Source organism: Psilocybe cubensis, chromosome 9, assembly GCF_017499595.1.
Source record: "Psilocybe cubensis strain MGC-MH-2018 chromosome 9, whole genome shotgun sequence".
In the NCBI taxonomy this organism is placed as follows: domain Eukaryota; kingdom Fungi; phylum Basidiomycota; class Agaricomycetes; order Agaricales; family Agrocybaceae; genus Psilocybe; species Psilocybe cubensis.
This window is the reverse complement of record NC_063007.1, coordinates 1,623,141-1,639,873: the sequence shown is the minus strand read 5'-3', so window position 1 is coordinate 1,639,873 and position 16,733 is coordinate 1,623,141. Positions and strand designations below refer to the sequence as shown.

Genomic DNA, 16,733 nt, shown 5'->3' with positions numbered 1-16,733 from the left:
AGAATACGTACTGGTTCCCGAGTGAGGTAGTTTTAGGCCGAAATGATATTGGCAATCAATGTCGACAAGGTGTGTTCTGTCCGAATGCCATCTGCGTCGTGTAATATGACTGCCGTCTGCGCTGAGTAGTCTGAATGCCGTCTGCGTCGAGTATTCAGCCAATTAGGTTCAATGTACTGGTCATATAGAGAGTTTACGGACAATAGAATGATTGAAAGCAAGTAGAATTTGACAGTGCATACCGAGAACACTCGTGGATGCGCAGACGCACACTGGAACAGCAGATCTGAACGGGAGAGAACACCTAATCGCGACATAAAGGGGGGATCTAACGAGAAAAAATGATTCTATTGTGGTACTACGTAACACAAATTGGACCGCACAGGTATATAAGAGGCACTTACTTTGGCTGTAACCATCATCCCCTGCTCAGTTTTCCTCCTCTACAGCCTCTCACATCCGCGCTTTTGCTTTCAGCCCTCGATCCCCGGAAATGGATGTAAGCCGTTTGTGTCCCCTACTCTGATGATTGACTAATGATGTGGCACTATGCGGACCTCTAGTGCAACGGCCGCAGGCTTCCTCGACACCGGGTTCAACGACATTGAGGCGAGATGCGGGTGGGAGGCAGACAGCGGCTGAGGGTGTATGTGTGAGTAGAGCCCCCCCACTCTGAGGATGGACTAACACTGCGAACCTCTAGCGGACCGACTGCAGGCGGCCTCGACACCGGTGTATGCGTGAGCAGAACCCTCCCCCATTCTGATAATGAACTAACTCTGCGCATTTCCAGCGCAACAACCACAGGCGGCGGCGTCAACACCAGGTTGATTGAGGCGAGGCGTAGAGCCCTCCCCTACTCTGATGATGGACTAACGACGTGGCACTGTGTGACCTCTAGTGTAGCGACAATAAGCGGCCTCAACACCGGCGTCCTCAAAATTGAGGCCAGGCGCATGTTTGAGGCCGACGGTGTATGCGTGAGTAGAATCCTCCCCCACTCTGATGATGAACTAACACTGCGGATCTCTAGCGCAACGGCCACAGGCGGCGGCGTCGACACCGGGTTGAACAACATCAAGGCGAGGCGAGTGGATAGAGGTGGACAGTGTGTATGTGAGTAGAGCCCATGTGTTGTGCACCTTGTTGACAAATAAAACAGGTTGGCCTACTTCCTGCCGCGGGCGTTGTAGTGCATAGCCGGACTATGTGCAGATTGGGTTGAACGACATTGAGGCATGTGGATAGAGCCCACAAGTCATAATGAAAACCGGACTATGTGCAGACCGGGTCGAAGAACATTGAGGGGTGGCGGGCAGAGGCAGACTGGCGATGGGGTTGGCTACTGCGCACAGTTTTGGCTGCGTCGAGGTATTCCAGATATTGCGTGCGCAAGGCCGGTGCTGCTGTAATTGTGATATGCTGATTAAGCAATGGAAGGGAGACATACAATGTGCGAAAGGTGAAGAACGGCAGACTCGTATTTGCCGCGCTCTGCGCTCCTCTTGCCATTTGCGCAGGGTGGGCTCTTTGTCCCGCGGAGAGGAGGAGTTGTGTAGCATTCAAGTAGTGATGAAGCGGAACAGTCACGTGTAACTAACCGGTCGCGTCGCTCGGGTTGCGTTGTGGGCCCGGCACCTCTTTTACTTCGAGAAGCCAATCTGTAGAAGGGTTGTGCCTCCTTTAAGTTACGCTTCGTTGGAATTGGGAACATGACCATACCCACCATCGCTTCTTATGCCTTCGACTCGAACACCGCGACGGGCCGCCGGAGGAACTTTTTTTTATGAATTAGAGGGTAAGAGGTTGCGCGTTGATGAAGATGTTTTAAAGGTCAAAAGGTAAGAATCTGTGGACCGTCTGGATTGGCACAGGAAACAGGTTACGCAATACAGATGCAAACATAATTGGGATATTAATACGCTGTATGAAGACGCGAGAAACGCTATGTTGAGCGGAAAGGCATTCAAGGTGGCAGGTAGACCGAGCAAGGGCACGAAACGAACACCCTATTTCACTTTTATTTTTCTATATTCTTTCGATTTCTATGCAGCAACCATACCCTTTTACTTTTATTCTCTTTATATTGTTTTGATTTCTATGCATTGCACAAAAAATCGAGTCCTGAGACTTGTAGCCTTTTGCATATATTTCTCTCTCTCCTTCGTTCCAATGACTCTGGCTGCGATGACATTGGTAAAAAGACCATTGTTCAAATTTATTTGGTTTGCTTGGGAGCTTTGTACCATTTCCCGAGTTCTCGTCAAATAAAAAGTGAAAGATTGGTCTACGTCACCGTGATGTAATTTTGTTTCTTCGCCTAGTTATGCTACTGTACTGCGCACAGTTTTGGCTGCGTCGAGGTGTTCCAGATTGCGTGCGCGAGGTCGCGTTGATACGCGCACATTCATGCCGGTGCTGCCGTAATTGTGATAAGCTGACTAAGCAATGGAAACGCAGTCTCCTATGCTTTGTTTGTAATCTATTTATTATCGTGCAACAAGAAAGCTAAGACGCACGCGTGAGCGTTCCTCACCTTTCTACACTAGGGTGTCTACTATGTACTAAGTATCGGGGTTTGTCTATCTAGAGCAGTCTCCTATGCGAAACCACTGTGGAGTTCACTATGAACGTCCTTACGGATATACTACTGCGATCTTTTCACAGGAACATGGTGCCCATATGCTCATTCTCACCTGACTGTAACCGCCTGGAGAAATAGAGCTGCGCGACCTTGTCTGGACGCCATATAACTGAACCCTCCGAAAAGTCCTCAGCACCCTTCAATTTGAACCATCAACAAGCTCCAAAATGAAGCCTAATCGCCAGGAGAAAGAGCAGAGCGAATACAGGCTGCCTACAAATGTCAAGCCGACGCACTATGATCTCACGTTCAAAACTGACTTGAAGAAGGCTACGTTCGAGGGCGTTGTCATAATCGCGTACGGAGACTCAGACTCTCGGGTGTCTTTTGTTATAATTTGACCGAGTCTCTTGCTAGCCTTGAAGTTAAGAAGGATACGTCGACAATCACGCTCAATGTATCGCGTCTAGAGCTAACAAATGCGTGCGTTTTCAGTCTTATGTTCGAACCCTTGCATCAGCAATAATAATGGTATTAGCACCATATTGTCCGAAGAGGGGGAGAAACCTGTAGCCGTGGTGCAGACAGACGAGGCGCAAGAGCGCGTCACATACAAACTGGATGAGAAGCTTCCGTCTGGTTCTCAAACAAAACTGAAGATATACTTCTCTGGGAAGCTAGGAGGAAACATGATGGGCTACCTTCGCGGCTCTTGGGAATATGAAGGAAGAACTGAGTACTATGCACTCACGCAGTTTCAGGTATGTGCATCATGCGCTGGATACGCTATCTCATTCTGAAAACTTTTTGATAGCCCACCGCAGCTAGGAGCGCTTTTCCGTGCTGGGACGAACCTCTCCTAAAAGCGACGTTTACTATCACCATGATATCGCGTGCTGATACCGTAAGCTTGAGCAACATGCCTGCTCTATCAGAACAGCCAATTCTCGAGGGACTCGACGCCGAGACATGGAAAATCACAAAATTTGATACTACCCCTCCAATGTCGACATACATCGTGGCGCTGGCGAACGGTCCATTCAAGTTTTTGGAAAAGTCGGTCGTCATGCCGCTCAGCCGCAAGACCATCCCTCTCCGGATTTACAGTAAGTTGATCTCTTGATTCACCTATGATACAATTTTCACGTTTTGGTAGCTTCTCCCGCTAAAGTCAGTCAAGCCGAATTCGTCTTAGGTGTTACTGCGTCTGTTCTTCCCCTGTACGAAAGAATACTCGGTGTCGAGTACCCGCTTCCTAAACTTGATACAGTTGCAGTATGTGTATTACGACCGACCGACGCAACCTTTTTGACCTGTTTTTTTTTTTTGGCAAATGACAGGGAAACATCGTAGACGGTGCCATGGAGAACTGGGGTTTAATTATCGGCCGCTCTGCTGCCTTCTTACTTGACACTGACAACGCAGACCTGCTCGCCAAGAAGCGGGTGGCGTCTACGCAAAGCCATGAAATAGCACATCTTTGGTGAGTTACCAATTTTGCACGATCATATTTTTACCTTACAACAATCTGCTCAAGGTTTGGCGATATCACCACTATGGAATGGTGGAATTATCTCTATCTCAATGAGGGTATGCTCACCCCTTACAAAATATGCCTCCCCGAATAATCGATCCATTTCTTGCAACAAGGATTCGCGACTTTGGTACGAATGTGATTTCACCCGCAATCTGACGGGGCTAATTACAGGATAGATTGGCGAAGTAATCGTTCTAGGTGAGTCGGTGGTGCTTCTTATATAATAAATCAAAAGTGACATTTCCCGTCTGTAGACAGGTATAATTCCCCCTCACAACAGTCATTCGATGTCATCCTAACCCACGTACAGGGTGTTCCCGGAATGGAAAGTAAACTCCAAGTTCATTACCGAGCATCTTAACCCTGCGTTGAATCTCGATGCAAAATTATCTTCTCATCCCATCGAAATGGAATGCCCTGATACGGAGTCAATTAACCAGGTAATCTATCCAATGTTAGGTGTCCCTGTATCATTCTTATGGCGCTTGGTAGATGTTCAACCTTTTATCCTACCAGAAAGCCGCTTCAGGTAGGCTAGAAATGACGTATACGGCCACCATAACTTACAATAGTTGACATGTAGTCTTCCGCATGCTATCGTTCTACGTGGGGGAAGATAAATTTTTGGCAGGTGTGTCGGCTTACCTCAAACGAAAGCTTTATGAGAATAGCGTTACTCGTGACCTTTGGGATGGGATAAGTTCAACTACTGGGCTTGATATCGCAGAGCTTATGGATAACTGGATAACCAAGACTGGGTTTCCTGTTGTGACCGTAACGGAGAGCGTCGGTGGAATCACAGTTCGTCAAGATCGGTTCCTAGAATCCGGTCGTGAGCCGGAGTACGACAATGACACTCTCTGGTAAGTTATACATTAACACTGTAGGATGGTGAATTAAATGTTTCCCTAAATCTAGGAATATCCCTGTGGCTTTAGTATCGACAAAACCCGGGAAGGTGTGGGGAAGGAAAATTGTCATCGATAAATCCCTAGTACTGAGAGAACGGGAAATGAACATCGCATTGGACACAACTAAACCATTTAAACTGAACGCGGGGACTAATGGAGTGTGTAGGTATCGAAGTATCTGTAATGTCCCATCCCTCTGTTCTAATGACTCTACTTTTTAGTCAGGGTTTTGTACACTCCTGAGCGCTTGTCATTGATATCTAGGGAGGCAGCAAAACCAGATTCTATCTTTAATGTGGATGATAGGATAGGGCTGGTCAATGACGCCGCAGCACTGTCAAAGGCCGGTTTGCTAAAACTAAGCAACACACTTGACCTGATTTCCCAGCTAAAGGACGAAAAAGAGTGTGAGAAATATATATAACTTGCGTTTCTTACATTCCACTGACGAAAATCTCTGCGTTGTAGATCTTGTCTGGCAGGCTATCGCAGAAACCCTGTCTTCCGTACGCGATGTTTGGTGGGAATATCACGATATTGTCGAAAAGCTGGACGCATTTCGTCGTGTGAGTTTGCTATTGGGCACCCTATAAGGCTTCCTATATACGGACGACTGCTGAATCACTCTATTAGTCGTTGTTTGCCCCTCTGGTGGAAAAACTTGGGTACCGGTATCCCAAGGGAGAGGCGATAGATAAAATGCTTCTCAGAACGCTGGCTGTTGAGCATGCATATCAGGCGGGTGATTCAAGGTACGGTTTTTTAAGTCGAACGTAGTTAAATCGGTGGACTAATATCGAGTTAGCGTCGTCGGCGAATTGTTGAATCGATTCAGGGCCTACCAAAAAACGGGAGACGAAACATTGATACCACCTGATCTTCAAGGTTCTATTTACTCGGTGGTAAGTGGGTTTCTGAGTTCATAGTTCATTCCACTGAAGTTTATCACACTACTAGGCAGTTCAACATGGCGGTCGTGAGGAATACGATGCCATAGTGAAGATTTACAATAAACCAAAAACTCCCGGTGAGCAATACTCGGCTGCGTGAGTTACGATCGCCTACAGAGGACCATGGTCATTGAACAATATTAACCTAACCATTCAGGCGTGCCTTGGGAGCGCCGCGAAATCTCTCTCTGATCCAAGAGACATTCGATTTCATCTCCCACAAGGCACAGAATCCCGACGTTGGCACGATTTTCAACGCTTTGGGATCCAACGCTATCGCACGCCGACCTTTCACGAAATATGTACAGGACAACTATGATACGGTACTTGAATCTTTTAATGTTTTATTTTATGATACCTTTATCTCGGACTTTGCAGCTTTACGCCAGGTTCAAAGGGTCATTTTCTTTGAAATTGCTTTTCCCTGTGAGTATACTGATTATCATTGTTTTTAAAAAAAGGAGACTCATTTAGATACAAGGCCGCTATATCGTTCTACTCAACTACTGAGGATTACGAAGGAGCAGTGAAATTTTTCCAAGTAAGTTGAGCCCTATATTTGCTACAGTGACAAGAACTGAAGATTACTGAAATAATACAGTCTAAGGATACATCGGCGTATAACCAGACCCTCGAACAGGCGTTGGATGGAATTCAGACTAGAATCAAATATATTGAGGTAAAGCAACCGTTGCTAAATTTTTGAATTGTTCTAATAATGGTGTGATCCAGAGATCAACTGAAAACTTGAAGGATTGGCTCTCTGAGGAGTGAAATTAGTACTGTACAAATCCTGTACTTCATCGGTTCACTCATGGCCAATGGGCCATATACGCATCATTTAGCGGGTACAACAGGTTTGTTCTCTAACCTGAGTTATCGATTTGTCGAGACGATTGATTCCATTTGCGCAACATCAATCAACATGTCTTTGTTAGTATATCGGTTAGTACACGCGCCTGTCACGCGCGAAAGCTGGGTTCGACTCCCAGACAGAGAGCTCTCTTATTTTTGTCGAACCGTGTCATCGTGTTATCCAACGTTCAATACACATTCATTGGCCTGTTCAACGAGGTTTAGATAATTATTTATACATTAACCACGGGTACTCCAGAAGCGTGTAGGACCGCCGATGTAGGCCGATGTTTTGACGTGGCACTTCCAGAGGACCGCTCCAGTCAGCGTCACGACAAATTTGGAAAACTGGCAATGTTTTTACATGGTTTGTAAACAACATTACAGAAGAATAACAAGAAGGATAGCCATAAAACGGCATTTGAGGGTACCTGACCAGTAGTGAACGTAGTCCAACCAATCAGGATCACTATATCCTTGCACACAATTCCCTTTGATAGTTGATAGATGCCTACAGCGCTTAGAAACATGTTGGAGCTTTGTCAAGAATTCCACAGTCACGTTCATGGAGCAGATACGGTTAAAAGGATGCCCACTGCACATTCAACCAGTCATCTCTCCAACCAAATCCCGCGTGTTCTCAACCAGTTATACCTACAGATCATCTTCATATGTGGGTACTACACGGACACTGGCTTAACTTCAAGCGCCCAACTAAACTGATTGTTCACATTGCCGTAGATTCTCCATGTCAGACAACGGAAGCCATAGCCATCACCACCATCACGCTCACGGTGTCGATGTTCTCGCCGAAGCTAACAAGAAATTTTTCAATGACATGGACTACAAGGAAGTCAAAATGCCACAAGATCCAGAATTTGACTTGCAAAATTTCATTAACAAGTCGGTCAATTCTGAGATCTCAGTTAAAACTATTTGTTTATATATCTTTTTGTAGAGCCGTCGAGGCAGTCCTCAGCCGCTACGCTTTCAACAAGGAATCGACTACTGTCATGGATTTCGCATGTAATATAGGTGATGATACCCTTACCAGAGGCAACTTCAGGGATATTAAAACGAATTCTCTTTCAGGACTTTTTACACGCGGACTCGAGCCATACACCAAGCTTTTAATTGGTGTAGACATTTCCGAAAAGCCGGTAGAATTGTTCAATAAATACGTCAAAGAGAACGGGATTTCATCCGACAAGATGAAAGCTGTATGCACCGAATTAAAGGGAGTCGAAGGCGAACTTGATGGTCTCAAGTTCGACGTCATCACGGTGCGCAACATTATTGAATTGGGATATCCTAGTGCTGTTGCTAAAGTTTCAACTTTCCTCGCTCAGTGCTCCGCTTCATATCATCACTTTACAGCTGTTGAAGAAATAACCAAGACCCTCGCATTTTTCCTCAAACCTGGAGGAGTGTTGTTTGTTGTAGACAACACACCAAGGCAGGATGCCAATTCTGCCGATCCGTCGATATTTCCACAAGAGTTTGGACACGTTGTTGCTCATACAAACGGGTTCACAGAGAAAGAGATGAAGGATTTGATGGAAGGAGCAGGGCTTGATTCATTTGTCTTTGAGCGTATCATGGATTTCCAAAGCCATGGAAGAGACGCAACACTCTTCATATCCCAAGCTAGGAAGCCCTTGAAGGTCTAAGTAGCTTCATCATTGACAGAATTCTGGGAACTATGACTGTCGTTAAACATAATATAGTTTCAAATCCACATTTTTTTTATTCCAATAGGTTTCAATTGTAATGGTAAATTGATAGTTATCCTCTCAAATCGTTGGCGTAAAAATGCTCCCGACAGAGGTCTGAGACTCTGATTTTCCAAGAATTCGAGACTGCCGAGAAGCCGATTTGGGCGCATGTCCGGTGACTTCCGGAAGATGACGCTGCTTAAGTAATTATTTGTTTGTCTTTGGTGAGATGGCCGAGTGGTCGAAGGCGTTTGGTTAGCCTCGCGAGCCAGGCCTTCTGTGAATCTCGTCTCTTTTCTAGATAAGGCAGGTACCGAGTGATATGTTTGTACAAATGTTGTCTTTGTTTATGTCGTCAAACATTGATCGGAGTGCGAAAAGAGAGAGATTCACAGAAGGCCTGGGACAAAGGGAGACCGAATGGATTACTGTGTCCGCGCGTCCGCCGGACATCCGCCGGACAGACTCACGTGACTAACTCGTCATGTCGCGTCTCAACATTGCGCGCGCGCGCTCTCGCGCGCTTTGTATATACTCAACAACCCTAATCCCTAATCCCTAATCCCTAATCCCTAACCCCTAACCCCTAACCCCTACACCCAACCCTAAACTACCTAATCCCAACCCTAAACTAACTAACTAATTAATCCAACCCTAAGACATAAAAAAACTGCTCAAATATGGCAAGCATTGGAGTGGTGAGATTGAAGCCAAAAGTTCTACCACTGCAGTGGTACAAGTAATGTAGACTATTTCACCACTTCAGTGGTACAAATCATATACACTGTTCTAGCACTTGAGTGATATAAGATACATTCAAAATCTTACCACTCCAGTGGTGTAGGAATTATAAAAGTAGTAATAGTTAGTATTCTTAGGATTGTATTTATTCTATCTGACACACAATTATGACCACTGCAGTGGTGGAATACAACAAATCAATTTCAGCACTGAAGTGGTAAACTCTAACATATTAATTTCACCACTTCAGTGCTGAAATAAACTTGCTATATTCCACCACTGAAGTGGTCATACTGACATGCTGTACTTGATCACTGGAGTGATCAGATTTACATGTCGGATTCGACCACTTCAGTGGTGAAAACTAACATGTCAATTTCATCACCGCGGTGGTCACGTGAGTCACGTGTTGTCCGCCGGACGGAGTGTCCGGCGGATATTACGATTATAATAATCCATTCTATCTGGGGACAAACGGTTCGGATTTGAGGGAATCCTCGTTTTGTGACTCGGACTTAGTGAAAAAAACGCGATTTGCCTCAACAACAACCTTCCACAATTTAAAAAAAAGTTGTCTACAGAATCATTTAGATAGGTTTCTTTTATAATAAAATTCATTTTTACAAGGTCACGAAAAAAAAAATTTTTGAGAAAAAAATGACTTGTAATTTGAGCCGAAAAATCATATATCATGGCGCAGGTGAACTGCTTCTAAAATTAGATGGCAGGTCCGGGCGGTTAATGAACCCAGTCTCTGCAGATGAAACAGACAATGAAAGAGACATACCTGCACATCCCACCTCCATCAAAAGTGAACCTCTGGATACCCAGATTGTCCCAAATGCAGTCTCTACATCCTCTGTAGATTCAAATCATGCTTCAGCTTCAGACAGTATGGGCGAGTCTAGCATGCAGGGTTTGACCTTGACATGGATCTTGAGGAAATAGAGGAGGAGTACGATGTTATTGAGGATTCAGAGGATTCAGAATTCGAGGGGGAGGCGGACGGGTAGTGGTCGCAATCGACGTAGTTGTTCGAATTTCACTCAAGTCCGACGTGACAAAGCGTGACTCTGCCAAAACCGAACCGTTTGGCCCAGCCGTTTCTGACGAAACCGAGCGGAGCTCGAAATATGCTGAGTCAGAAACGACTGGTGTACGAGCCTACTGTGAATCTCTCTCTTTTCGCACTCCGATCAATGTTTGACGACATAAATAAAGACAACATTTGTACAAACATATCACTCGGTACCTGCCTTATCCAGAAAAGAGACGAGATTCACAGAAGGCCTGGCTCGCGAGGCTAGGTTGGGGAAGAGACGAGATTCACAGAAGGCCTGGCTCGCGAGGCTAGGTTGGGGTATGTACGTCCAGGGCATGTGGTGCATCGGTACCACCATTCTGTACGATCACATCGACCACTTACCGACTTAGCGGGGGCACATGTTGTACATGTACAGGTAAGTTGACATGCCCTGTAACTTTTTATAATTTGATACAGTGTTCATTTTCAGCCGTAAAGCGTTCAAACATGTGGGACCTGCTGGAACGACAATCGCCGTTTAACAACTTCATATTGTCTGCAGTGCAATTTATACATCATGCGTACGCTCGGACACATAACATTTACATCTCTCCACGACGAGTTTCCCCTGCCCAACTCTCTGACTGACCCGAAGACGATGACCGAACCCGTACATCCAGGTCGACCACTATTTCGTATTGTTTTCGAACGCATCATGCAAGGAACAATCCATGTAGTTTCTCTGAACCACAATCACGACAAGTATCACTCGGTTTCTCCAACAATCTACTCATATTGTTGTTGAACCGATGGATGTCTTCTCTGATGTATTGCAATGATGGGCCATAAGACAGCATGTGTAAACGAGAGAAAGGTCAGCACTATCTCTCTTTCCATCCATATTTAAGTAACTAAGCTCATTAACGTGCACGACGTCTATTTCACATTTAACAGGGAAAGGAAAGATGCGCGCATGTGTTGTAACTTGTTGAAGGGACGACCCAGGACGACCGTCGGACTCACGATACATCGCCTCGGGAAATCAGGCTCAGAGCGTTTGCCACGATCGGAAAAATGAAATCCAGGTTGTATCCGCAAACGATTTGCGCTAACAACCCTTTCCGAAATGTGCAGATCAAACTCATCTGCGTAGCATGAGTCGTCGCGTCAATAAATTTCAGGTTTGATTTTATGACAAGAAGGTCATGCGGAGCTTGAGCACGAAAATTAAACGGTCGTGTCTGTATCCGTAATTATTTGACTACCGCCTCACTTCTGCAAAAGAATAGATAGCGCGCCTACATATCTTACATGGTCAACACTCTCGCCATGCAACTAATACGGTGATATCTATTCGGTTTGTAGGACAAAAACTACGCGACAGGAACCCCTAGGACTAACAAATGAGCGTGTGGTGAAAGGAATGATTAAGCTACGTCGAGTTCTACAATTAATGCGAAGCGAGAAGCGGGTGGCGCAGTAGGTTACTTATGAAGCATATTTGTAGCAGAGCGTGTTCCCCTGGGTGTTCATAACGTCTCCAACGGTAATGGCCGGGGCGAGTTTGCCCAGGTTGATGCCAAAGTTCAAGGTGACATTCTGGCTATTAGGTGCGTCGCCGAACGGAGGTCCGAATTTCGAAACAGGGCCAGAAATGTCAGTGAGACGAGATGCATTGGCTGACTGCCACTTTGTCCAGAGACGGTCGAGGTTGGCGTGGTGAAGATAGAAGAGAGGATCTGATGGAAAAATACGCCTAATCAGGCTACTTTCGACTTGCAGATACCAAAATGCACTCACCACCAGGACTGGAATAGACGTCGGCAATGGTTCCAAACTTCCCTCCGACACCCAAATGTCCTCCGGCATGGACTGTGAATGTTTCAAGGGTAATGCCACCCTGGAGAACGATATCGAAATTGTTGAAATCGGGTTGAGAAAGTACTCTATTGACAACGGAAGTGTTTAGAGCACTCATAACGATGATGGGGCTGAAATCACGAGTCAGGCAGTAGGAGTTGGGGGCGACTGAGTTTCCTGGTCCAACATGGAGCCTTTGGTGAGCAAAGGGTCCGTCTCTAACGCATCCACCTCCTGTACGTCCAGGGATTTCGAAAGGAGCAGCAACGACACCTTCTTCCGTGTAAGGTCCGTTACCACCGAACCCAAGGACGGAATCAAATACGGGGGATTTCATAAAATTTTCAGGTGACGTAGCATCAAGGGACCAGTCCCAATAACTTGTAATATAGCATCAGCCTCCACTCGAATCCCCAATCATTTAGAATTATAACTCACGGCTGAGCCCCAAAGTACCCACACTCCTGCCTGAGAGCTTTCTCGTACGTAGCGACGAAGTATCGATGCCATGGTTGGAAATGACCCTGTATCATCCTTTAAGTGAGTATGCCTCGTTTACGTTATGAGAACATAAATACTCACAACGAAATGAATATTGTCGGTCTGCAGAATGTGCGTCCCAGAAAAGTCATCAAACCGGCTCAAGGCACCAGGAATGTTTGACCTCGACTTGGCGGGGATAGACTGAAGGCATCTTACAGCGGCAAGGTATGAAAATTTCTCCAACGGATTGAGTGTGCGCCTAAACGAACGGATTAAACTTTTCTCCAATATAATAAAATAAAAGGCGTACCATTCCTTTCTCACTAATGGATTGGTGCATTTGGCCGCGTACGTAGCAGTAGCAAGTGCGAGAAGACTCGTAAGGACAGAAAACTTCATTCTGGGAAGATGTTAACCGGCTCATCCCCAAAATGTTTCCCCTTATAACTAGTTGCTTAACACCGAAACGGCACACAATGTGCTCATTATTTCTGAGAGTAAAACCACGCGTGCCTTAAGTTTTCGTGCGAGGGCACGCAAAGCTGTTGGTCCAGGCACAATCTCTGATATGCCGTCACCACTTCAAGGTAGATGATATATCACGACACCCACAAGCGCAGACAAGCGCTAAAACTTCCATTTCTTTCAGTTCTCTTTAACAGATATATACTCCTCAATATGACCTACTATGGGTTCTCTTCCGCTCTAAGCAAGCTTTGATTGAATGCAACAGAATGTAACACGTATCTCAGAACCATATTATACCGACCGAATTAAAACTCGGATATCTGCCATCAATCTGCAAAACAGATACTGGAACCTGGATTCTGATGTACGCATATTTTTTGGTAAGGGAGAAAGATCCCTCATATCTACGTTCAGATATAAGAACGCGTTTTGCTTCGACACGTTGTTGGCCAAAAAATTGTCGTAGCCTCTGTGAGATCAGTTCGCAAAGATTCACTCTTACTCTGAGACAGTATCCAATTTTCGCTGATCATCGCCATCCAAATCTGGTTAGATCTGATTTCATGCAACTTGAAAGGGGATTAAATTACAATTTGTCTTCCTAACGTGTGAACACCCAAACACATCACACCGAAAAGCCAAATATATTGTGCGTACTATCGGAAATACGCAAGTTGCTTAATGAGGATATATCTATTTAAAAGTCGCCATGTCCTTCTTATTTTTTTGTCCGTACAGAGGTGATAACGACTTTATGATGCTCCTATCATTATTCGAGTGTGACCAAGGAGATATGGACCAGTACAGTGGCCTATGGAATTTGTTTTGGAAAAAATCGTAGGAAGTCTGGAGTGAATGAATTGGCAAAGGTTATCGGTAGCCACATCAATGACGACGAATACAATATTCAGGTCTGATGGCCGAAGTTCTGTTGCTGCAATATTCAATCAAGCCACAGAAGAACAACTCAGCACGTCAATTACGAGTATGAACATCGCTAACCCGTTTTAGTATCCACGTGGGGTGTCCTCGGTATGTGTAACTTTATGATCAGACGTTGGCGTCCCAAATTGTGCCCCCCAAGTACCCGTAACGGTGTACTATTTAATTGCTTTCGTTTCCTTCTAACTTCTCGCCTTTTTTCTCTTTTCCATTTGTTCGGTACTCATGGCTGACCCTTTGAGCTGGACACCTCCTGTTGGGCCTGTTGAGGACCATGGCCATATTTCAAGGAACCTTAATATTTCCTTGATTGTCCTTGCGGCCGTTTTCTTTTTCCATCGCGTTTACATCCGTTTGGTCGCCATGAAAAATTGGGGAGCTGATGATTATGCAGCCACAGTAGCTTTCGTGAGTCTTCGTATTTTCTGACTTCTCATCTATTTCTTATCAAAAACGTTTGTAGGGCTTATTGATGACACTTAGCGCCTTTGAAATAATAGGTATGTGCTTGACGGAATTTTGTTTTTCTTATCTTTCTTTGACCTTTTTTCTTAGAGGTGAAACATGGAGCTGGAAGACATCTCGTGGATATCCATCCAAAGGATGTAGAGGCCTTCTTTTTCAATCTGCCGACGATGCAACTGCTTTACATGTCCTCATCATATTTTATTAAACTTTCGATCATTCTATTCCTTCTTCGATTCCATAACTCAAGTGAGTATTCCCGAGTTTGTATGAGGAAAGAATATTTATTTATTTTACAGAGATATACAATAGAGTCGTTTGGGTTGCGCTCGTAACGACGACAATTCAGGCCTTGATTATTTTCTTTCTTTTTGCTTTCCAATGTCGACCACCAAAGTGAGTAGATGTATTTTAAACTATATATCAACTCCTCATGGTGAAAAATTTAGGGCGTTGTGGGATATGAGTATCAAGGATAAAACATGCATGAGCTCTGCCGACCAAGCGAAGCTATTTTATGCGCATGCTGGCATTGGTATCGTTGTCGACGCATTCTGCCTTGCAGCACCACTTTTTGTCATTTGGAAGCTTCTCATGTTCCGTGACATGCAGATTCGTTTGACGGCTATTTTTGGTGTCGGTGAGTGTACTTTCCTAGATTATGATGTAGCTTAGACCTGGGCGCTAAATGCCGAGGTAGGGACCTTCGCCGTTGTATGCGCCATAATTCGTTTCAGTGTGATTGTCACTATAGATATGGGTATTGACACTACATGTGAGTCAATGAAATTGGCATACTATATCGAAACTGACGCTGGCGTCTTAGTCAATATCCTCAAAGCTTCTATATGGACAGATCTAGAGGTCTACATTGGCTTCTACGTGTCATGTTTCCCTGCTCTATCACCAACATTCCGATTCTTGCGTCGAAAGATTACCGGCCAATCTAGCACCGGGAAGACCAGTCAAGGAAAACCGAGCAATCCCATTGCTCTGAGCATGCAGCGCTCTGGTCACACGCACTCCGCCGTTCACTCTGTCTCGATGCACGGGAAGAGTGCTAACGTCGAGATACCCATGTATACAGTTTCGCATACCAAGTCCGGTATGAATGATAGCGAGGATAACATTGCTGCTGATCATGGAACCATGTATAATAATTTGGAGTTCAAGGTACACGTAGAGAAGGAGGTATATAGTTCTAGTAAGGCCTAACGAGTTTCCAAATGTCGATGATATATTTTGGCTTAACTTCTAACACAAAGATGAATTTTCCTAGCTTGTAAAGCGAGAACTTAGTCTGGTTCAATATGCTGCACTTCAACCCCAGGTGACTTTCACAAACCATCATCGCGCAAATTCATTTCCCTTTGCTTCCGTCTCGCGTTTAGCACCGTAGTCGTTGTTTCATGTACGTAACCACAATATCCAGGAACAGGCCACATTCTAGAATTTAGGGGCGATTCAGAGTAGGAGGCCTACAACCGAAGTAAACCCCATTACTACATCATTGGCTGGCCTCGCCGTATGTCTCCCAAAAGAATTGGCTGTGAGAAATAAGATAGATCAGCGTTGCAATGCAAAGGTAAAAAAATCCATCGATCTCAATACTCTGCAATAACAAATCGTTTGTACTTCGTTTGTCCTCTTCTCGGACACGTAGTGTAGAAGAGTGTAGATTTGGGATCGATCTGACAAATTTCAAAAAGCAGTAATGCGTGTCCTATAATGAAGAATTGGCTGCTTGCGTTTCCTCGAGTTTCTCGGCCGCCCCGTAGATTGATTGCTAAGTGAAATGACAAAAAGCAACAAGTTTTAAAGCTCTTTTAAAGCGTATGGTGCTGTCAATTGTACATGAAAAGGTCTGAATCTGAAGTTAGCTTGTGCTGACCGGGACCACCGAACAAATTCAGTCAATTTTGTTGGGAATGAGGTGATCCCAGATCGAGGGTGTGGCGGCGCCACCACGTGCACCAATTTCATTAGCCAAGCCTCAGCGCCAGCTTTCGCGCCGATTCCCGAAGTTCAGTTTTCAAATTTTTCTTTGAACTGGAATCCACTGAACAGCTTACGAGCCTAACGTCTAAGAACAAGAATAGTCCATCAAGTTTTCGTTAGTGCATCCCTCTTTTTCTGCTATATGTCACTCTGTCGACATTTGCCTGGCCTCGGCCGCCAATGTAAGAAAATCCTGAAAC

At 45.0% G+C, this 16,733-nt stretch overlaps 4 protein-coding genes and 1 non-coding gene across 5 annotated transcripts; 4 read left to right on the top strand and 1 right to left on the bottom strand.

Annotated features, from left to right (window-relative positions):
* Positions 1 to 2,811: 2,811 nt before the first annotated feature.
* JR316_0009952 (Aminopeptidase 1) lies at positions 2,812 to 6,756 on the top strand (the record flags this gene model as incomplete). The annotated part of the gene is made up of 23 exons (XM_047895631.1): positions 2,812 to 2,942; positions 3,002 to 3,067; positions 3,123 to 3,345; positions 3,399 to 3,690; positions 3,741 to 3,859; positions 3,925 to 4,067; positions 4,122 to 4,174; positions 4,235 to 4,248; positions 4,298 to 4,323; positions 4,432 to 4,561; positions 4,614 to 4,650; positions 4,705 to 4,984; positions 5,040 to 5,194; positions 5,254 to 5,439; positions 5,501 to 5,598; positions 5,666 to 5,784; positions 5,838 to 5,934; positions 5,990 to 6,078; positions 6,140 to 6,305; positions 6,361 to 6,408; positions 6,464 to 6,523; positions 6,584 to 6,661; positions 6,715 to 6,756. The coding sequence occupies 23 exons, from the start codon at positions 2,812 to 2,814 to the stop codon at positions 6,754 to 6,756; spliced, it is 2,652 nt and encodes an 883-aa protein (XP_047745350.1).
* Positions 6,757 to 6,910: 154 nt separating this feature from the next.
* On the top strand, positions 6,911 to 6,982 carry JR316_0009951. Its single transcript has one exon. It is a non-coding gene; the product is annotated as a tRNA-Asp (tRNA).
* A 603-nt stretch (positions 6,983 to 7,585) lies between these two features.
* On the top strand, positions 7,586 to 8,507 carry JR316_0009950 (putative methyltransferase C1347.09; the record flags this gene model as incomplete). Its single annotated transcript, XM_047895630.1, has 4 exons — positions 7,586 to 7,740; positions 7,796 to 7,872; positions 7,930 to 8,120; positions 8,187 to 8,507. The coding sequence occupies 4 exons, from the start codon at positions 7,586 to 7,588 to the stop codon at positions 8,505 to 8,507; spliced, it is 744 nt and encodes a 247-aa protein (XP_047745349.1).
* A 3,298-nt stretch (positions 8,508 to 11,805) lies between these two features.
* JR316_0009949 (N-acetyl-6-hydroxytryptophan oxidase ivoB) lies at positions 11,806 to 13,059 on the bottom strand (the record flags this gene model as incomplete). Its single annotated transcript, XM_047895629.1, has 5 exons — positions 11,806 to 12,056; positions 12,118 to 12,557; positions 12,616 to 12,701; positions 12,760 to 12,919; positions 12,971 to 13,059. 5 exons carry the CDS (start codon positions 13,057 to 13,059, stop codon positions 11,806 to 11,808), a joined length of 1,026 nt encoding a protein of 341 aa, XP_047745348.1.
* A 1,236-nt stretch (positions 13,060 to 14,295) lies between these two features.
* On the top strand, positions 14,296 to 15,750 carry JR316_0009948 (uncharacterized protein; the record flags this gene model as incomplete). The annotated part of the gene is made up of 7 exons (XM_047895628.1): positions 14,296 to 14,478; positions 14,534 to 14,570; positions 14,626 to 14,784; positions 14,835 to 14,931; positions 14,985 to 15,175; positions 15,236 to 15,310; positions 15,362 to 15,750. 7 exons carry the CDS (start codon positions 14,296 to 14,298, stop codon positions 15,748 to 15,750), a joined length of 1,131 nt encoding a protein of 376 aa, XP_047745347.1.
* Between the last annotated feature and the right edge of the window lie 983 nt (positions 15,751 to 16,733).